This window comes from Xyrauchen texanus, chromosome 5 (genome assembly GCF_025860055.1).
Source record: "Xyrauchen texanus isolate HMW12.3.18 chromosome 5, RBS_HiC_50CHRs, whole genome shotgun sequence".
In the NCBI taxonomy this organism is placed as follows: Eukaryota; Metazoa; Chordata; class Actinopteri; order Cypriniformes; family Catostomidae; genus Xyrauchen; species Xyrauchen texanus.
In genome coordinates, this window is record NC_068280.1 from 13,861,197 (window position 1) to 13,884,455 (window position 23,259).

The 23,259-nt window shown below is 37.6% G+C and overlaps 1 protein-coding gene across 1 annotated transcript; it reads right to left on the reverse strand.

The window, feature by feature from the left end:
* Nucleotides 1-231: 231 nt before the first annotated feature.
* On the reverse strand, nucleotides 232-13,319 carry faah2a (fatty acid amide hydrolase 2a). Its single transcript, XM_052127147.1, has 11 exons — nucleotides 13,071-13,319; nucleotides 12,455-12,537; nucleotides 10,939-11,075; nucleotides 8,707-8,916; nucleotides 8,321-8,440; nucleotides 4,989-5,124; nucleotides 4,598-4,715; nucleotides 4,412-4,531; nucleotides 2,911-3,022; nucleotides 2,259-2,447; nucleotides 232-789 (listed from the first exon to the last, which is right to left on the reverse strand). The coding sequence occupies exons 1-11, from the start codon at nucleotides 13,257-13,259 to the stop codon at nucleotides 602-604; spliced, it is 1,602 nt and encodes a 533-aa protein (XP_051983107.1). The 5' UTR covers nucleotides 13,260-13,319; the 3' UTR covers nucleotides 232-601.
* Between the last annotated feature and the right edge of the window lie 9,940 nt (nucleotides 13,320-23,259).

Below are 23,259 nucleotides of genomic sequence, written 5' to 3' on the forward strand. Positions count from 1 at the left end.
AGACAAAGGCAAAGAAAACAAAACTCTGTCAATGTTCATTTAAAATGCCCCAGGAAATTACGCGTAAATATTTATTAAAAAAATTTAATATGATTTTTTGTGTCTTTGCCTGTGTTACAACACTGCCTTTTGCTATTACAAGACTGAAACATTCTTATAGCAAGAATATTCTAAACTTATAATGAACATTTTGTCACAAGAGCCTACTTTAAAAAAAGTCAACAGCACAAATTTGTTCCAAAGTTTTAGTTTTAGTGCATGAAAGTAAACCAGTACTGTTATAAAATGACTTAATTTGTCAATTAATTATCAAGTAATAAGCTGTCTCATGTACAGTAAATAGCTTTCATACACAAACTTTCCTGGATCTGGCATCCACTCAATGTCATAATATGAAATACCCACCAACATTTTTTTATATTACCAAGCTTCCATATGATATCACGGAAACACAAATGCAGCCCTATAAAATATTTCAGTTAATGTAAAATGCATTCTGAACAAATGGGACAAAGCTTTGGATGGCTACACACGCTGTGTGTGTGGTATGTGTTGTTGGTTATGTGGTCAAATTGTTTCATATGACGATGCACGAGATGGGTTAAGATTTGGCAGCTGTGCTGCCTGGTTCCCTCCAGCCACCAAAAGCTTTCTCCAGGTAGAGGGCAGTAGCCAAAGAGAGACGGTCCTGTAGTTTTCCAGCCACAATTTGTACTCCTAGAGGCAAGCCCTCCGCACTCAACCCTAATGGACACTGGGTCACTGGTAGACCCAAGATATTAAAGATACCTGCAACAGAGAATAGAAAGAGAGAGGGTGACCTTTTCTAAGATCTGCACAAAGTGACAGCATTTTAGCACAAATGGGTCTGATAAGCCTGCTGGTCTCTAGTTTCATACAATCAATGTCACTGTGTTAACATAGATGTATTGGCACCAAACCTACCAGCTTCAAATACAGTAATGTATGCAACACTACACTTAACGAATGTACACACACTGTGGTCCTAATAAAGGGCCTGGCATGGTCTTCTGCTATTGTAGCCCTTCTGCCTCAAGATTCGATGTGTTGTGCATTCTGAGATCCTATTCTGCTCACTACAATTGTACAGAGTGGTTATCTGAGTTACCGTAGACTTTCGGTCAGCTCAAACCAGTATGGCCATTCTCTGTTGACCTCTCTCATCAACAAGGCATTTCTGTATGCAGAACTGCCACTGACTGGATGTTTTTTTTGTTTTTTGCACCATTCTGAGTAAACTCTGTTGTGCATGGAAATCACAGGAGATCAGCAGTTACCGAAATACTCAAACCAGCTGGTCTGGCACCAACAATCATGCCACACTCAAAATCACTGAGATCAAATTTTTTGATTCTGATGGTTGAAGTGAACATTAACTGAAGCTCCTGACCTCTATCTGCGTGATTTTATGAATGCACTGCTGCCACATGATTTGCTGATTAGATAATTTGCATGAATATGTAGGTGTACAGGTGTTCCTAATAAGTGTCCAGTGAGTGTATATTTACAATGTAAAATGACATTTGTAGAGTTATGTACATAATTAGGAACGTCACTGTGGCTATGCAGTGTTTCAGACTTGATAATGTCACTTTTATTCATTTGTTTTAGTATTCTTAAGGGAATATTCTGTCATCGTTTATTCACTTTCATATCATTCCAAACCCATATGACTTTCTTCTGTGGGACATAAAAGAATATAAAAGGCAGTATGTTAAGCTCTGACACCATTAACTGCCATTGCATCTTTTTTCCATATGATAAAACAATACATACATATGATAGAACAAATACATGTTTCTGGAATTTTTGATTTTCCATCATATTTCATATACAAATACAAAATTCTACTCATTAAAGACCCCATGAAATCAAAGTTGAAGTGTTGTGACTTTTAGTCTATGTAGGTTAGCTTAGATCTCTTCTATAGGCTTGTGTTCTCCTAGGAAAAAGAAACGTTGACAAAATAAACTTTAAAATGTCGAAAACAGACAAAAAATATTGATGACTCTTCTTGAACTCATTATACTCATTTTATCCAAAAGAATGGTCTCTACTGCTGAAAGATTTCATAGCTGCAACGTAAACTAAAGGCTATTGGCTATTAAAAAAGACCCTTCAATACAATAGCGCCCTGTAAACATGCACTTGAAACACAATTTCATGTTGTCTTTACATTTTCAAGCTTTCCTGGTTGCATTAAAATCCTGGTGTAAGTTAGATAACGACATGCCTACCAGTGTAAGAGAAGTTGAAAGGCGTGAAGATTGGGTGGTGGTGTTTGGGAGCAATGTGGGGATGAGAAGGGTACAGTAGCACTCCGTCTGTGCCCAATAACTCATCTAATTCCTGTTGCAGACTGTCCTTCTGCTGTACAATGAATGGAGATGGATGGGAACTCTGGAATAGCTCAACTAAAGCCAGACCTGAGAAACACAGTGAGAGAATGAAAATGACAATATTGTAAACTATTGTCTACATTTACGAATGCATCTTCATATTTAGTGCCAAAAACCAGTGTGCTTTAATTAAAATTTGACAAACAAAGGGAATGAAGGACAGAGAGATTCAACAATGATAAACCAGTCACATGGGGGAAAAAAAGAAATTTCTGTCATAATTTACTCACCCTCATTTTGTTCCAAATGTGTATGACTTTCTTTCTTATGTAGAACACAAAATAAGATGTCCTCAGCCTCAGACACAACTCACTTTCATTTTATGGAAAACGAAAGTCAATGGTGACTGAGACTAACATTCTACCAAACCTCTTTGTATTCCAAGAAAGAAAGAAAGTCATATGAGTTTGGAACAAGATGGGTGAGTAAATTATGACAGAATGTTCATTTTTGGGTGAACTATCCTTTTCAGTAGCTCTCTAAAACACACCTATTGCTGCCAAGGTGTGAGAAGAGAACCCTAGAAACCACTTGAACAGCTCCCAGGTAGGCCACACTTTCTTTCCGCCTTCACTCATTAGATCAGCAAAGGTAGTGGGAGGCTGAGATAAAAAAAGAAAAAAAAAAGAATATATATAATTATGTAACCATTTGATTAAAAAAGAATTATATTTCTTTAAACTTAAGTTGATGAACCAGGCAAGGACTAGTTTCTCAAAAGCATTGTAAGCCTAAGTAGATCGTAGAAACCACTTGCGCCAATTAACTACTTGCACTGAACCTCATGATGTATTACACTTTGAAATAGTGCTGTCCGCTAGTTTCTGGTTAAATATGTTAACATGCACCGTAGTTGCCTAGTTCCCCAAACACCACTCAAAATGAGTGTTTAAAAGAGTATTTTAAAGTACAGATCTGTTCAGAGATAGAAGAAACATTACCGTGTACAGCTTTTCCAAAATTCAGCGGAAGAACAGATTTCAGAGTTTGAATTCAGCCCGAGCCGATCTGAGAACAGAATGGCTGGTTTATACTCCACTCCAATCTAAGTGCATTTCACCGTTTCTCCTCACACAGAGGTCTGTATCAGATATTTAACCACAGATCAGCTCGAAACGCATATGACAAAACGTGGAAGGAGACAAAGTGTGTCAGGACCAGCAGTGCTCTTTGAATTGAACTACATGCTTCATCACTGCCATGTTCCATGAGAGGGAGGAGAAATATGCAATGTGCACATGCATCACCCTGTTTTTATTAAATGTATGTTTTAATCTTTATTTTGTGTCACTGTTTCACTGATAAGTACTGTATATCGCTAAAGTTTTTAAATGTAAATGCTGCTAAAGATAATGAGTTATAACATTTGAAATAAATTAAATATATGTTGTGTAGTTAAATATATATTTAGCGCAGTCATTTATTTATTAATTTGATAATACAACTGCTTCATTCTGTCCTGAGTGATTTTTAAAGCATGGTCAGAGTAAGATAACAGCTAATGTATTTATAAATAAAAACATTTGACACATTTATCCAAAGAAAAGTCATTTGCAATCTGTCTGGTGGAATTTATCATATAATCTCAACTGGTATGAGATATCATCATTGAATGAAACATGTGTTAATGAGAATGCTGCATGTTCTTCTGTATATGTTTGATTTAAGGAGCTGAGTTTAGCTATATTTGGAAAGGAAAAATATATATTTAGAGGCAAATTATAAAATTGAGATGTCACATTATTGCCAGAAATATGATTTATTGATTTAATCAACTGACAGCCGTAAAAATATTAAATACTCTGCCTTCCCTTGAATAAATCTCTGCATGTATGCATAATGAACACTGTAACTGGAAACGCCTGAGCTGCACTACTAGAATGCAGAAGCAGTTGTGCAAGTTGTCCATTGTCTCTATGATCAACTTAAGCTTGCAATGCTTTGGGAAACGCAGACCAGACTAGCTTAATTATTATGGTCAAAACACACACCTTTCCATCCTTGCCAGGTAAAGACATCATAGTTCCCCAGATCTGAAAGGAGTATTTGAACTGAGGGATGATTAGCTCTTGAACTTTGATGCCGAGGTCTGCCTCTAAACGTTTAACCACCTAACAAAACAACAAAAAATTATGAGATGAATGTCAACTAAAACAGATCCACACACACCTACTTACCATCCTTTGGGCCTGGAGCAGTTGTGCATCCACTGGGGAGACCAAAGGAGAGCCTCCATTGTGGGGAACAGAAAAGAACCTCATCTTTTTCAAATCTACATCTGCAGAGAGAGACAATCTACAGAGAGAGTGTGAGAGAGAGAGAATTTGGTTGCATTTAAAATTGTGATAGCATTGAAAGCAGTAGTGATTGCCAGCACGTTCATTGTTACCCCTTAAAGCAGATGTATGCTGAAAGTAAAAATGGTGACACAATTATGACAAAAATATGCCATATAAATGTAGATTCTGATCACCTTTCTGTTACAGTTATGTAAGACTCATATTTTGTAGCAGTATTGTATGATAAGCTGATCTATGTAGTCACTTTGTAAACAGTGTTGTAAATTACTTATGTGTATTTGGTCCTCCCATGATGTTTAGCATGGGAATTAGATCTTCAGCATAGCGGCACATAGGCCCAGTGCATAGAAATCCCATCTGCTGCCCAGAGGCTGGAGGATACTGCCCATCATTACTTACGATACCTAAATGTAAAGAGAAAATCAATTGTAGTTTGTATTCCTCATGGCATTGAAGGACATACTCACCCAATATAACAATTCTGTCATAATTTACTCACCCTTATTATGTTCTTTTTACTTTCTAAAGACCCAGATATACAGTGCTTCATACAAAATCGAAGAATGTATGCATATGGCATAATTTAGAACCAAATCTGGCAAAAAAAAAAAAATATGTTTTTGCATTCATTTCAGTGGTTCGGAACAGCTTGCAAAGTTGAACTTTTAGAAAAACTTCTAACCAACTGCTTAACACCTTCTTGCTGCCATTGGGCCATGTCATCTGTAGGAGTGACCTGAAGATCCACCTAATAATTTGTTTACATTCTGCAGTCAGTATACAACAGAGAACACACTGGAGTGTAAGACCATAGCATGCAATTATTTTTGTTTAATTAGTCCACAAAAAGAATAAAATCTACTCAAATACCTGTAAGGATTACCCGGGTGACCACCAGGGGTCGCTATGAATGTTTATTGTTCATTTCTTGTCTTTTGTTTGTTTATGGGTTTTGTAGTTCTTTATCATGGTTTTGTTAATTGATCCTTGTGTTCATTAGTGTCAGGTGTCCCTGGTTTCATCATTAATCACTGTGCATTTAATCCCTGTGTTTTCCTCTGTTCAATGTCGGTTCTTGCTCTGTTCATTTCAGACTGTAATATAGCTATGTGTTAAAGTTTTGTGGTTTCTCCTGTGTTTTGCGATATGTGAGTGTGTAGTGAGTCTTTGAGTTTTTTTCATTAAAGAACTGCTTTTGGATCCAACTTTCTTCAGCCTGCTGTTGTTACAGAAGAACCGACCAAAGAAATGGATTCAGCAGTGGAACTGATATCTCTGAAGCAGGAGGGTGAAACAATTGAAGAGTTAACTGTGCTTTTTTGTGCTCTCACAGATTGTGTAAACTGGGGAGGGCTCATGTTAAAGGACCATTTTCGACTTGGGCTCAACAAGCCCATCAAGTCATGGAAGCCAGGAGGCAGTTTTTACTGTACTTTGGAACAGTACATAGAATATGCCCTACTGCTAAGTTCCTCCCCTACATAGTGGTGTACTGCTCCAGGACGCTGTTCCCATCACTGCCAGCGCTCACCGCAACGGAGACCGTCCATTTCCACGAGTCTGTTGAATCTGTCCTCTTCCCGGTAGTCATCGTGCCTGTTCAGTCCCGTGTGACCGTCGACGAGCCTGTCCAGTTTCCTGAGACCGTTGACGATCCTGTCCAGTCCCCAGCAGCCTTCGACCAGTCTGTTGCTCAGTCCAGTGGCCAGCACCTGTCAGACACAAGTTACAGTCTGTTAAGTGCCCAGCAGCCCCCACTTCCAGTATGACCCCTGTCCAGCAGCCGCCGCCCAGTCTGATTATCCCGGCTCCCCCCTCATGTCTTCCATGGCTCTGCCCCTCGTGTCTTCCATGGCTCTGCCCCTTGAGTCCCCTAGTGCCTTGCTCTCTGAGTCCTCCTCTGCTCTGAATGTTGAACACTTTGAGTTCCATGTTGACGACTTCTGAGCCCTCTGAACACCCAGATGACATAACCTCTGAGCCCTTGCCTCCTGTGGCTCCGCCTCCTTCGGCTTCACTTTCTGAGCCTCCACCTCCTGCGGCTCTGCCCCCTGGGCCTCCGCCCCCTGCATCTCCGCCCCCTGCGCCTCTGCCTAATGTGGCTCAGGCCCCAGGGCTTCCGCCTCCTGCTCCTCCCATGAACTTTTTTTTTTGTTTATGTGTTAAGGAGCTTCTGGAGCCATTCCTTAGATGGGGGGCTTTGTAAGGATTACCTAGGTGACCACCAGGGGTCACTGTTTCTTTATTGTTCATTTCGTGTCTTTCATTTGTTTATGGGTTTTGTAGTTATTTTCATGGTCTTTGTCCTGTAGTCATTGTGTTAATTAGTGTCAGATGTCCCTTGTTTCATCATTAGTCTCGGTGTATTTAATCCCTGTGTTTTCCTCTGTTGATTGTTGGTTCTTGTTCTGTATATTTCAGACTGTAATATAGCTATGTGTTCAAGTTTTGCGTTATCTCCAGTGTGTTGTGAGTCTATGAGTTTTTAATTAAAGAACTGCAATTACATCCAGCTTTCTTCAGCCTGCTATTGTTACAATACTATCAAGTGCCCATTCACTCATGTGCCATCTGCAGCGAAACCCATCCACACACCTGCCCAAAGTAAGATATGCCTCTCTTATCATCATTCTTTTGTCTGTATTTTGCCCATTATTACTCTTTTATACATCCATCATTGCTGTTGTATCAGTGTCATAATTTACAGGGTGTAATCTGAGCATATTGCGTTAGTATCGTTAATTCAGAATGTATACAAGACAAATTAAACATTTTCTACTGCATATATATTACTTTAAATCATCAACAAGTGGTTTAAACAGTTTGATTTACTTACCTCATGTGAATTCTACTCATTGAATGAGGCAAAAAGTAATTGATAACACATTTTAATGTCACATTAGTTTAGATTTTACTTATAGCATCCTGATATTTAAATGCTCTTCTAAACGCCTCCCACAGAGGTGTGAACAATATCTGAACAATATATTGGATTCTAAAGCCACTTTTTGTATTGTCATATCAATGCTTTACTTGGCTGCAGCAAATGTCATGCATTTGATTTATTATTAGCTGAATTATAATTATTTGTTAAATATACATTTTTATTTATAATTAAATATGACTTCACAAAATATATTTGTTTGTGTTCCTCAGAAGAAACAAAGTCATACAAGCTTGAAACAGCATAAAGGTGTATTTTTGGGTGAACTACTCCATTAAATGTCACATGGCCACCACAGAAGCCTTGGAATTTGATGCATGAGTTGCATAAACATGTTATTATACTTTAAAAAAAAAAAAATTTAAACATTAAAGTGAGGCACTATCCACTGCCATTGTATTCCTTTTGTGTTCTGCATAATAAAGTTTGGCAAAACAAGATGAGTAAATTATGACAGAATTTACATATTGGGAGGAACTATTGCTTTAAGAAACTATACAACATCAAGTATACAGATAAACTACATGCTGCCTCTTTCAACTATATGTCACCATTACTCAACTTATTAGACCTGGTGAAACAATATTTGGTTCCACTGTATGGCTGAAATAAAAAAACTTACACAATAAACACACAAATGCACCAACTCTTCTTACCTACTGATGGCTTGTGTCCAAAGATGCCATTGAAAAAGCAGGGAATGCGGATACTACCCCCAATATCTGACCCAATTCCAATCACAGAGGAACCTGCACCCAATATACTGCCCTCACCTCCTGCAAGTGAGAGTACATTCACCACTTAAATTGAAAAGTATAATAAACTGATTATCAATAAATACAAAATTCCAAAACATTTCAATTATAGAAAGGAAAAACAAAGAAACACTTCAGGCAAAATAACTTAAATAATTTTAATTAAAAAATTAACTGTCAAATTTACAATTATAGAATAAGAGTGACTGCAGCTTGGATTTTTCTGCGTGTTTTACTATGGCTAAGACAAGTGTCAGAGTGAGTGTGTGTGTGTGTGTGTTTCTGACCTGAGCTGCCACCAGCAATTCTGTCTAGGTCATAGGGGTTGTTAGTGATGCCATAGAGGTGGTTGTGAGACTCGAGCCACATACAGAGCTCACTGCAGTTAGTCACACCCAGTGGAATCGCTCCCGCCCTCTTCAACAAAGCAACAGATGGAGCATCTACCCCTGAAACTAGATCCCTTCTGGTCAACAACCCTGTTGAGTTCGGCATGCCTGGTAGGAAGGAATATGAAAGTGTCATCCTTAAGACATGGATCATTTTAAAGACCCCAAGAAATCAAAATTTAATTTTGGTCAATTGGTAGTTTAGCTTTGAAATAAAATATAAAAAATATTTTTAACTATATAATAGTTTACTCTTAAAAGATGGCAAAATTAACCTTTAGCCTGTTTTCAGATTTAATATTCAGTTTTGCTCTTCCCTGGAAAATTGACCAAAAATGTTAATGACTCATCTTGCACTACACAGATTATAATCCAATCAAATGCACTCCCCCTAATACCACCTACACCAAACCAGCAAACTGCAAGTCATGCTTTATGACTGTTCATGATAGAAGCCATGCTTCTATTGGCTAATAAAAGGGAGAGCCCTTCAATATGTCCCATCCAAATTTCCTGTTTCAATGGGACTGAATAGAAACTGAGCTTGTCAAGTGATTTCATGTTGTAGATGCCGGGTTTGTCATTCAAACTTTAAAAAACAACAACAAAAAATACTTGCAAACACGTAACATTGAATCTGTAAGGTAGACAAATGTAGAACACATCTGAAATCTGGTCACTGATACCTTGTTGTAGGGTTGTGCCGATGGACGATATCATCGTCCATCGTGATGGCTGACCAACATCACGATGTAGAGCCACCATCGTGATGCCACGCCCCCTTTTGCGAGTCTTGCTAGTGTGACTCACTAATCCTAGTCTCTTCTATAGTTAACCTAAAAACTTTGCAGGGATTGCTCTGTAAATTAAATTGAGAATATAACTAATGCATATATGCTATTTTAAATACTGTAGTATATGCCAGAGACGTGACGTGTTAGTCTGTGAAAATACCGTGTCAGGCAGGCTGCACAAATATTGATCTTGACATTGTTAGCTTCTTGTCTTTTTTTTACATGTCTTACACTGTACATTTAGATTAAAATATTTTATGTTGTAGGCTACAAGAAAATAGCCTTTATTAATTAATTATTAGTAGTTGTAGTGTCTCAGAAAATCTTGCTCATTGTCACATAGCTCTTGTATACACTGAAGCGGCAGTTTAAGATAAACCCAGACCAGCGAACGTCAAATAACTTTTGTCTGGTTAATATTTTTAAAGAAAAATGTCCTTGGCCATGAATCCATAATGTCAAATCAAATGAAAGAAACAAGGTGAATATGAATAACACACATTTATTAAAACATAGAAGAACAACAAATAAAGAACTAGAAAACGGAACAACACTCAGACCGAAACTCGGCATTAACATTTCACTTATAATTAGCAGCACAATTAACTTCAGCACAGGCTACAAAATAAATTATGTTATTGAAATATTGTAAAGTGGTCATATGAACTACACAAATGAACGTTTAAAAAATAATATGCAAAATCGAATAGCTCCGCAACGGATGGCGAAAAATGCGTAAAGAAGTCTAATATCTTTCACCATGTTTAAATTTCGTTGTTTCTGGCCAGAAATACCAACATATTCACTTTATCTGGTTTTAATAAGCTGCGGATTGGAGTAACTACACTACCCGCTGTGCTGAAGACCCGCTCTGATGGAGTACTGGTAGCACATATGCACAGATATTTCCGTGCTAATCTTGCCATGAACGGAAACCTTTTGTCGTTCGTTTTCCACCAAGTCAGCGGGTCCTCTTCCCCATCAATGGCCATTTCCTGCAGGTACATGGTCATTTCTGCCTTGACCTTTTGCTCATCAGTGAGTAAAATAACGAAATTATAGTTTTTAAGTGGAAAATAGTATTTATGTAAAGAGATAGGCCTATATTAAAATAAAAAGTGCACAACTCTTCTTAAGTGAAAGCTAAAAAAAAAAATGCTTCACGTGTCGTGCAACCTACTGATAAAGCGCCGACGAGTCATTAGTTGGGTTAGTAAAATAACGAAATTATAATTTCACCCCCCCCCCCCGCCCCACCGACGATATCATCGTCCATCGCAATGTTTTACTGTCAACATCGTCAACTGCCAATTTAGGGGACATCGCCCAACCCTACCTTGTAGTGCAAAAGCCTCTTTGACAGTGATGGGCACACCAAGCAGAGGTAGTCTGTCCTCCAACACGTCCTCTCCACCCGTCTCCTCCTCTATTAGTTTATCTACCTGTGCAGCCTCATGAAGCGCTGAGGAAAACCTGATGAAGTGAGAGAGAACGAGTGAATAAAATGTGTAAAATGTATGATGATTTAAAGGAATAGTTCACCAAAAAATTTAAAATCTCTTTTCAATCATTTACTCACTCTAACGCCATACAAGATGTGTATGACTTACAGTAAAAAAGGACTTAAATACTGATCTGTAACTCTTATGGAATGCTTTTATGCTGCCTTTATGCGCTTTTTGAGCTTCAAAGTTTTGGACCCTTGTGGCACCCCTCCCTCTCGTCATCATCACCCATCTTAGGGCCGTACTTCAGCCAGGCTCACGACAGGAGTGGGGCAGGAGAGCGAGAAGAGGTTCATAATTAATAAGCCTCATTCTGACAGTGGTGGATGAAGCACACCCGATGTGAATAATGCTTTATCAACGCTGTCTTTAAAACACAGAGCGCACCTCTTCTCAGGGAGCCGGCTTCAAATCTCCATGTGTGCAAACATTGGCATCCTTGCACGGCCAGGGCCAGAGTCTGAATTAGATGCATCACCGGACCCGCTCCTCTGACCCCCGGCTCGAGTTAGATGTGTTGCCAGGAGAGAAGAGCACGTGCCGCGGCCGACGGGCTAGAGGCCAGACCACCTTTCCCTCTCACCTGCCGCGGGCCTGGGTAGACAGGAAGGGGTGCGTGAGCGGCCGTTGGAGCCCACTCATGCCTGGGCTATTCCTTGGACACTTCCCCAGCCTTCACGGAGCATCGTCTCACTGCGAGGATGCCATATTCCCCTTTTATGTTGTACACCAAAATAACGCCACACCCACTGTGTCTGTCTCTTGCTCACCCCGCCACAGTAGTAGAGCCACAGCAAAATGTAAGTGGCATTTAATAAGCATTTACCCTGCGGCTGGTTGAGGCTGTCATATTAATTTGTGCTTTTCTCTGTTCCCACCCGAGTGCGACCGAGAGCTGGCTCAGAGAGATATCCCCCATATGCCCACTCCGACCCTAGGGCCTAATTGAGTAATTAACATTCCCGTGTGGACAGCTAAAGAGTGCACACCTCCGGCTCTGGACTCTATGGTTGAGCATGGGAGGAGGTGCCGATGGGGCGAATCCTGGGGGAGACCCGTCTCATCTCGAGGATGCCAGATCCCCCCTGGACACTTTATTTTTTCCTTTTATGAACATTTTATGTTTATTATTATTTCTAATAAATGCCACTCCAAGGCTTGATGCCATTCCCACTGTGTCTGTCTCTTGCTCACCCCGACACACCCTGCTGACTTACATTGTATGGACCTACACAGCTAAGATATTCTTCTTAAAATCTCCATTTGTGTTCAGCAGAAGAAAGTCATACACATCTGAGAATTTTAATTTTTTGGTGAACTATCCCTTTAACATCTGCACTTACTCACCTGTCCTTAACCATTGCATTAATAAGTGGGTTGACTTCCTGAATGCGGTCAATGTAGGCCTGGACCACTTCAACACTAGTTACCTAGAGATAAATTGGAAGAAAATAAAATTGAACAAATATATATATATATATATATAACCTTAATGCAGATCTACTGTGAATATGAATACAGACTATTCTCCTATACGACTTGATTTTCACATAAAACAACTTGTTTGTTGGGTTACTACATGGACATAGGGGAAGCGAATCACACAATTAAGCCCTAAACAATGGCTATATTGATTTTTATAACTGCTGCTGACCTTTGAACGGCCAAAACACGGGAATACCTTTGAGCTAGAGTGCTAACACGTTACCCAGCCTGATCATGCACTAATCAATGGAATATCAGCTCACAAACTGTATTATTAATAAACTGTACAATTTTGGAACGGATGAAAATGAAACTACTACAACTCCCAGAATTCCTTCCTATTCACTTTGTCGCATCTCTTCCTAGAAGGGTGTAAGATCTCTGCCGCACCGTAATTCAAAGTGTAACTAATATGTCACTACGGTTATACTTCTAATAATCAAAGATAAGCCTATAAAGTTTTCTGTTTACATATTACCTCTTTCCGACGAATCTTTCGGGCAAGCTGCATCGCTGAGAGTAGCAGGAGTGGGTTAGTTATAGGAGGGAGTCGGGAAACGCCGGCATGCCGTGGCTGGGGTGCAAATAACTTAAAAGTGGCGAACAGCATCCACATCACAGCCCGAAGCAGGCGGCCCAAGAACCTCTCGAACCGGGTCAAAGCCATCGTCAATGAGCAGCAATGACACCAGTGCGCAGGTTGGTTTCAAAGTAGGCTAAAACAGGAGTTGGCTCTTCACTGCCCTCAGCATGCAGAGCGGTGTAACTGAATCACTCAACCTGCTATTATGACCTGAATATAACTTCTTGTTTAAAGTAAATTATTCATAAAGTAATTTCCTGTAATTCAAACTATTACATTTAAAATAGTGCAAAGAGCAGTGCACAAACAAATAACAGACCGGATTCAGCCTAGTCATACGTGAGATATACACACACACACACACATATATATGTATATATATATATATATATATATATATATATATATATATATATGTGTGTGTGTGTGTGTGTGTGTGTGTGTGTGTGTGTATATCTCATGTTGGGAGGGTTACTTTTTAAATGTATTCCACTACAGATTACAGAGTGCATGCTTTAAAATGTAATTTGTAACATATTCTGTCTGATTACTCAAGGTCAGTAACGTATTCTAAATACTTTGGATTTCTTTTCAGCACTGGTAGATACCTGTAAAAATATCTAAAAATCCTTAAAACAAGATCAGTTTGCTTTATCTTGTTTTAGAAACAACACTACATAAGACATTTAGGTTTTTCAGATAATGTAGGCCTATTTTGTCTTACAAAAGTAAGACAAAATACATTATCTGAAAAACCTAAATGTCTTATGCAGTGTTGTTTCTAAAACAAGATAAAGCAAACTGATCTTGTTTTAAGGATTTTTAGATATTTTTACAGGAAAACAATTCAAAAATTATTATGAAGAATATGATTTTTGCCCTAATATCAAAGGTCTTACTAGAAAAAAAAGAATTATGATCCAATGTGAATTTTCTTGATAACAAAATATGATCGTGTCTGGTAACATGTGCATGTAAAATGGCTAGAAATAGCATTTTATCTTAGCGTAAAGTTGACAATTTACACAAGGTTTATTTCTATTTCTTCTGCTTCAAACTTACTTCAAACGTAATTCTCTGTCTGCTTGTATGAATGTAACACATCATAAGAAATTGTTTCACCGCTGTTCAAATGCACTTTGGGGACTAACTTTTAATTGAAACAAATGATAATAAAATGTAAAGTAATCAGTAATCAAAATATATTTTGAATGTAACTGTATTGTAATTACCAATTATTTTAATTGTAGCTGTAGTGGAATACAGTTATCATATCTTAAATATGTAATAGAGTATACACAAAATAAGAAGACTTTATACAATACAAATACATGTAATCAGTGGAAATAAATATGAAGTTTTATGTTGTATAAATAACCATCTTAACACAAATGTTTTTGTGAAACAACTTTTAGCGCCTAAAAGTTTTGCACGGTACTATATATATATATATATATATATAGGCTATATAAATGTTTATCTTACTTCTTAAATGCTAAGATTCTGCTGAAGAGCATTCTGCAGTTATGTAATGGCGGAGATGTGGCATGCTATAACGCTCAGCAGTTTTTAACAGCTACCTGTGCACCTGATTATGCTAGAGTTAAGTGAGGCTAAATTTGAAGGCATGATATAAGCATGTAAAGTATGATCAGACATCATTATGACAGCCAAATGTTTTAATTTACAGCAAACAAAATACCAAATAAACTTTTCCCAATGCAAAAGCTTCCGAGTTGCTCTTTTTCCAAAACTGAGAAACCAAAAATGTTGTTGCTATACACAAAAAATCTTGCCTTGTGCCCTTGCTCTTAAAGGAATTTTCCAGGTTCAATACAAGTTTAGCTAAATCGACAGCATTTGTGGCATAATGTTGCTAACCACCAAGATTTATTTAGATTTGTTTCTCCTTTTCTTTAAAAGAAAAAGAAGCAGAAATCTAGGTTACAGTGAGACATTTACAATGGAAGTGAATATAGCCAATCCATAAATGTTAAAATACTCACTATTTCAGAAGTATAGCCACAAGACGTAAACAAAATGTGTGTTAACATGATTTTTCATTTAATCTCCATGACTGCCAGTCACAATGCACCTGAGGACTAATGATGTTTGTGTGCAGTTTATTCTCCTCCTTCTCCTTAAAGAAGTATCTTCCTTAATTTCAACACAAGACCATACAGTAAAAAGTGGTAACCTGCAGCAATTGTTATTAAATTAGCTATTTCTACTTGATTTAACTCTTATAAATGTGTTTTGTTGGTGTAACCTAATGTATTGAAGTTGATTCAGTGAAGTTCATATTTTTGACTTGATTGAAACCAGTTAACTTAGATGTTACCACATGAAGCATAATATTTAGATTAACATTTTTTCAGTGTAATCAGTTTATGCATGGACCAGAGTCTATCAGGGCAGAATCAGTGAGCTGCAGTCAAAACTATTTCTCAAGTTTCTTTGGCCGTCATATGATATATAACTTAAGTAAAGTTTACCTTACTGACGCTAGCATTTACTCAATCATTTTAGATAAATGTTTGTGGTACAGCAAAATTGCAAGTTTGAATTAAAATTTGAATTAGTTATTGTTATTTTTAATCCAACAAATAGAATTGAGATATAAAATAAAATGTGTCCAGTGCACAAGAAGATCAGGCCTATCATAATACATGAAACTGAAAAACATTACTGTCCTTGGTGGTAGTTGTGTCACAGTTGTTTTGCTTAAATATTATGTAAGGTTTGGAATATCTCCTTTGGGTCACTGACTCTTTCAAAGTGTGTAATCAGTGTGTGGCATAATGGGGTGAAATCACAAGCATTTTCATCTGGGACGCACACGAGTATCTAAATTCACACAGAATTCATGAAGACAGTTAAATAAGATGATGTATTAATCTTAAACATGTATCCAAATTGGATTCATTTTATAAACGAATGGTACAGTTCTTAGGAGAACATTATTATGTATATTATCAAGGCAAAAACAAAAAGACAAAACAATATGAACAATCAAATTGCATTAATACATTTATATTAGGTTAAATTAGCAAATTCACTGTACTGGGTGTTGTAATACTGACATTACTGAACAATGTAAAAACTTCCAAGGTGAAAGAACTGAGAGGAACTGAGGCTCACTGTATTATCACCAACATATTTTCAACAGAAGGTTTAGAATAATTGCACTTTTTTGACCTCATGACAGTGACCAAACTGAAATGATGCAATACTTTCATTTCATACAAATGGGTCAGTAGTGCGTTTTTGATGGCTGATTCACGACTATTACATCATCCAAATGCATGTTGATTTTTTATTTATTAATGTAGGTTTTCAACCAAACAGTAATAAGTATGGCAAATTACATTGTGACGAGGAGGAGGGCAGGGCCAGATGCGGCAGTACGAGAGAGAGAGCCACAAGCAGCTGCCGTGTCATACAACACTCATACAACCCCACAGAAGAACACTGCCACCATGTTTTACTGTGGGTAGCATGTATTTTTCATTGTACTCTTCACCCTTGCAACGCCATATGGTTTGGATGCCATCAGTTCCAAAAAGCTTTACCTTTGTCTCATCAGACCAAAGTATGGAGTCCCAATATTCCACACCTATGTCAACATGGGCCCTGGCAAATGCTAAATGGGCTTGGGCTTTAGCAGTGGCTCCTTCCTTTATAGCGGATGTCATATTGTGTCACATGAAACAGTCACCTCAGTTTGTACTTCTACAGCATTAGCTAACTGTGAAGAACTTGCATGGCGATTTTCTTCAACTCTTCTTAGCACAAAACGCTCATCTCGAGGTGTTAGCTTCCTTGGACGGCCTGGGCATCTCCGAGAGCTTACCACAAGTCCATCCTTTTTTAATCACTTTCGCTACTGTATTCCGACTGATTAACAATGCTTTAAAAATATTCTTGTAGCCCTGACCTTTTTTGTGTAAAGAAATTACTTTCTTCCTCAAGTTATTGTCAGTTATTGTCAGTATTGAATGGGAAGGGATTTAACAGGTTAAACACCACCCTTAATTGTTAATTATTGATTGATTAGACTCATCTGTTGTTGAATTCCCGTTAATTAGCATTTTATCAAGTTTTATTCCTAAAACCTTCATTGGGGTGTACTAATGTTTGCACCATGGTCTTAAATCATTTTGGTTAAAAAAGTTCTAATTTTCTTTTTTGTACTGACAAATCTCATTTGCAACCAATAAACCAGAGTTGCTGGAATATTTGATTGTATAGGATCCCATAGAAAGTATTCATTCTAAAAAGAGAAATCTGTTGGGGTGTAGTCATTTATGCTGGGGACTGTATAATACAGCCAATGAGAAGCCAAAGTTTGAGAGTTCATATCATGTGAGAAGGAAAATGTAAAAGAAAAGAGGATTTATTCAAAGCATTCCAACATTCCAACGTGTGTGCTGTGTATTGTAGAGCAAATTCTAGCCTATAATGTGTTTGGGCTGCTTAAAAATTAGGGTTGGTAGAGTTACTTTCAAAATGTATTCCACTACAAATTACCGAATACATGCTGTAAAATTTAATTTGTGACATATTCCGTTAGAGTACTCAAGGTCAGCAACATAATCTAAATACTTTGGATCACTTCTTCAGCACTGTTAGATTTGTTAACTTTTTTGGACTATAAAAATATCTGCCAGTACAGTAAGACAAAATACATGTTAAAAATGCATTCTCTGAAAAAAGCCTAAATATCATATGCAGTGTTGCTTCTAAAAACAAGATAAAGCAAATTGATATAGTTAAGGATTTTTAGATATTTTTACAGAAAACAATAAAAAAAATTCTCATCAAGAATAAGATTTTTGCTCTAATATCAAAGGTCTTACTAGAGAAAAAACAAAACATGATCTAACATTTTCTTGATAAAAAATAAATATATATAATCGTGCCTGATAATAGGTGCATGTAAAATGGCTTGATATAGCATCTTAGCCTAGCATAAAGCTAAATGTTCAAATGACAGTTTACACAAGGTTTATTTCTATTTCTGCTGTTCCAAACTTACTTCAAACTTCTCTGTCTGCTTGTATGAATGTAACACATCTTAAGAAAGTGTTTCACCTCTGTTCAAATGCTCTTTGGATAACATACTTTTTATTAATACATATTTTTCAACTGAATAGACTTATTCAAGTATGCTAAATACTCTCCTTTCATCTAAAATCACCTTTTCTGAAGCTAATTTGCCCAAATTGTTTGGTAAAAATTTATACATTTTTATTTTCATTTGAAAGGGAATACTTTAAGCTTAAACACTTAAAAAAGCCTTAAATACAAAAGCTTTACATACAACACACAAATCAATTGAATATATATATCTGAAACACCTGCTATGACTTTCTCATCTTTTTCACCTCTCATGAGTTTTCATACCTGTAAATATTAAATGGAACTAATGACAATAAAATGCAATTGGCGCGAATTTGGCGGTAGATGTGCTTGTATACGGAGGAACAAGCAGCTGCAGCATTAAGACATGGCAGGTAAATGGTGCAAATATATGGAAAACATATTGCAAAGAATGGGAGACGAAAAGGGTAAATGGAATGGATTCGAAGTTTTCCAAATGACGAAAAAAAACAATTTGCAAATATTGCAAATGTGAAATTAGAGCGCATCACAGTAATCTGATAGTCCACGCTGCCACTGAAAATCATAAAAATCAAATGCCAGAACATTATTTGACACAGACAAGGGCATTGCAGACAGGAGGGACATGGGGGACACGTCCCCCGCACTCTTTAACCCTTGTGTGGTGTTCACTTTTTAGACCCTTTGGTACCATTCGGGTCAAATTGACCCGGGTCATTATTGGGGATTTAAAAGCAATACAGAAATAAAAATTTACATAAAAACTCCTTAACATATATTGTCTTTATCTCAATTCCATACAATATAGATAACATATGATTACTGTTTGCAATTAATCTCTGCTAGATCACATTTAACAATGGAAGTGTCATTGGTTTTTTGTGATAAATTATTATTCATGGAAAAAAGACTTCGTCAGTGATATCGTCAGAACAGAATGTTTTGAGACTTGAGGATTAGCACCTTTGAGTAAGGTTAGTAAGCAGCCGATAAGAATCACTCTGTTTAATAGTTAACCACTCCCTAGTAACCATTTAGAGCACCCGAGCAACCAGCCCCATTGATATCCATTCAAAAAGGGTGAGAGTGATATCTTTGGATCAGAATGTCCTAGGGACATAAAAGTTGGCTTGTTTAACTTTCGTGAGCGATCAGTCTTCAAGTATCATCATGAAAACTACTTAGCCACACCCTAGCAACCATTTAGAGCACCCTAGCAATCAAACCCCATTTTATTCCAAATCGCTTAGATATGTTTCTCAGCATCAGAATGCTGTAGAGACATCATTGTTGGCTTGTATGACTCAAGACAGAAAGCAGCCTTCTTAGTATCACCCTGGAAACTGCCTAGCAACCACGTTGGCTTACCCTAGCAACCAAAGAGCAAAACACATGTCTCTGCACCAGAAAATCTTAGAGACTTCTGGGCTGACTTATTTCACTCAGGATAGCAAGGAGCCTTGATAAGTATCACCCTGGTAACTGCCTAGCAACCAGATTTGGTTACTCTAGCAACCATGGAACAACACCAATATCTCTGTACCAGAACATCCTACTGTCATGCGCAACCATGGAACAACACCAATATCTCTGAACCAGAACATCCTACTGTCATGTGGGAGGCCTTTTTCAACTTGGGGCAGTTGGTGGGACGTTGTGGCGAGAAATTTCCCACTGCAAGCACCACTCACATTTTCTTCAGGAAATAAACCTATCTAGTGAGTGAGTGTGTGTGTGTGTACATGTGTGCGTGCGTGCGTGCATGTTTCTGTGTTTCTCTGTAGGTTCCCACACTACAGAGGGTAAAGAGAGTGGGAAAGCGGGAGCAGACGGCTTCTTGGTGTTTGGATTGTAACAATATAGCAGGTGAATGTGTGTGTGTATGTCTCTCTTTTTTGATCATTGATTAAGTGATTAAGTCATTTCACACAAGACATCCACCGGTGGCATCACCAGAAATGGTCACTGAACTAATTATTAAATGGATCTAAATGAATTTTGGTGAATGTAGTCAAAAAATTTGAACCACGTGGATACATTTGAATCCCACAATGTACAAACACAAAGTAAAACATTTAATTGCGCACATGCACAATTGTCATTATTGTCATTGATTAAATAATTTATTGAAGGACCAGCTTGTGCTCAGTCTTTTATTGTCATGTGTGTAACAGAAGCAAGTGCTCCAAAAGATACCCTTTATTTTTACAGCTAATTTAGCTAAATTCTGCATTTAATTTGCAATACCTGAATCTTTAAAATAATACAAATACTTCAAGAATATAATACTTATATTGATATAATGCTTATTTCATACTTGTATATTAATATATACTGTAATATGTAAATACTGCACTGTAAGTATTGGGTCTGTGCGATCCACCTACTGACAGCTGTGCCCCCGCCCCACACACATTATAAAATTACTGCTACACTCAAGCATCTTAACTGTTGATCACTTAAGACATGTTGTGGGAGAAATTTCCAAGAAAGGCATTAATTTACAACGAACAAATTGCACAGATTTGATCAATTCAGTGATAGGACAAGTCGTTCATGGAGATCTTCTGGAGGTTGTGGACCATACTCTCTCATTGTAGATGAGAGCACTGATGTCACAACCAGGATACAACTATGCATAGTCATCAGATTTTACAGCAAGAAGCACTCACAAATCATTAGCACATTTGCTGCAATGTTTCATAAAGTAGCTGGTGATTCACTGACCAAAGCAATTTCTTTGTTCAATTTCCTGGATGACAAACAATTTTCTGTACTGAATTGCATCGGTCTTGTAATGGATGGCTGTAACAAAATGTGTGGACAATATAACTCAGTGCTACAGAAATTCAGTGACCGTAATCCACATATTGTCTACATACAGTGTGTGGGCCATTCACTTTAGCTCTGTTCATCAAAAGCTTTGAGTGTCCTACTTGGAAATGTAAAGAACATGGTTTCTCATACCTACAGCTTGTTTTTGAATGCCACCCAGCAGCGCCAAAGGTATTTGGACGTGTACAAGACCATAAATGTAGGTGAAAGCCCACTGAACTTACTCCAACTGTCAGACACTAGTGACTTGCAATTTGGTTTTTTTTAAAGATTTTTTATTTTCTCCCTTTTTCTCCCCAATTTGGAATGCCCAATTCCCAATGCGCTCTAAGTCCTTGTGTTAGCATAGTGACTCGCCAGGTGGCAGAGGACGAATCTCAGTTACCTCCATGTCTGAGACTGTCAATCTGCACATCTTATCACATGACTTGTTGAGCACATTACCTCGGACACATAGCGCATGTGCAGGCTCACGCTATTCTCCGTGGCACCCATGCACAACTCACCACGTGCCCCACTGAGAGCGAGAACCACATTATAGCGACCACGAGGAGGTTAAACCAACATGACTCTACCCACCCTAGCAACTGAGCCAATTGGTTGCTTAGGAAGCCTGTCTGGAGTCACTGAGCACACCCTGGATTAAAACTTGCAACTCCTGTTGTGGTAGTCAGCGTCTTTACTTGCTCAGCTACCCAGGCCCTGTGGCTTGCGATTAGTGAGTGTGTCAACTGTATCCTTTCACAGTATGAGGAGCTTAAGTTGCATTTCCAATTGACAAAAGACAGTGAGAGAAACTATGGTGCAAAGTTGCTGTATGAAATGTACAATGACAAAATTAATCTGATCTACCTGAAATCTCTCCAGCCAGCTTGAGACACCCAATCCTGAAAAACGGAGGTGAAAATCAAACAACTAGAGGCTTTCTAATTCCTGTCACAGAGCCATGCCCTCTCTTCAAATAAGCCAAGGCTTGATGATTTTCAATTTATTTATTTTTTTATGGGAGATAGGGGAAAGCAGAGCAACAGTGGAGAGTCATTAATTCTCTAGATTGGAAAAATAAAGAAGACAGCAAAACTGAGGATTTCTGGATAGAGGATGTTATGCACACAAACACTGCAGATGACTTCGAAGAACTTCCCAGCTTTGCCATTCAGCAATGGTGGTGTTGGGCATTCCTGCTCCCAAATGTAACTCATAAAGAGCAAGCAGCGAAACAGTTTAGAACAGAAGTCTCTGCTAAATGTAATGTGGATAAGAACTTATATGCAAAGAAGAAAAATCTGCTGCCAATAATTCAAGCCATCACCACTAATGCTTTCTCTCTTTAATGCTGAAATCTACTTCACATCAGCTGAGGAAGATTAGGAAGAGAACACAAGTTTCTAAAAGAATACAGCAAAAAGATTGCAAAAAGTTCTTGTTCAAAGCTAGAAGAAACAAAATTCTTATGAGAAATGTTAGCAAGAAAATGTTCAGAAGTGTTCTAAATGAACAGAAGAGGACAAACAAGAACAAGAACAAAGAGAGGAAATGGACAAGAAGTCAAGTTCATCCTATAAGCCTACTTTGACTATATCTTAGTAAATACCATATTAAGGAAATATTTTTTTATTAATTAAAGTTTGCCAATGTAGGTTAATTGGATGTTCATGCTTGTGTGTTGACAGAACAGCAGTCAATGCAGAGGAGAAAAGGGGAGTGAAGCGAACTGAAAAGAGTACTGTAAGTACAATTCAGTACTTTTTATTTTACACAGGCTACTGTACCTATAGTGACAACACATATACTAATGGTCTTGACTGGGATCAGAAAATGCAGGAGTTTCCTTTATTGTATGTATTAGGATTGTGTAAAACTACAGTGTGTTGAGAGAGGTGAAGGGGAAGGAAAATGCTCTTAAGGCAAAAACTTTTATAGATGGTTCTTTTAGTGTATCACATATCGTGACATACAGTGTTCAAGCTATTTATAATGCATATGCTTCAAAAATATTCAACTGAAAATTAAAAACAGAAACAGACAAACAGAAGAATAAATGCATTCAATAATAATAATAATAATAATAATAATAATAATAATAAAAGTTTCAGAAATAAAATACAGATCAATTAAATATGCA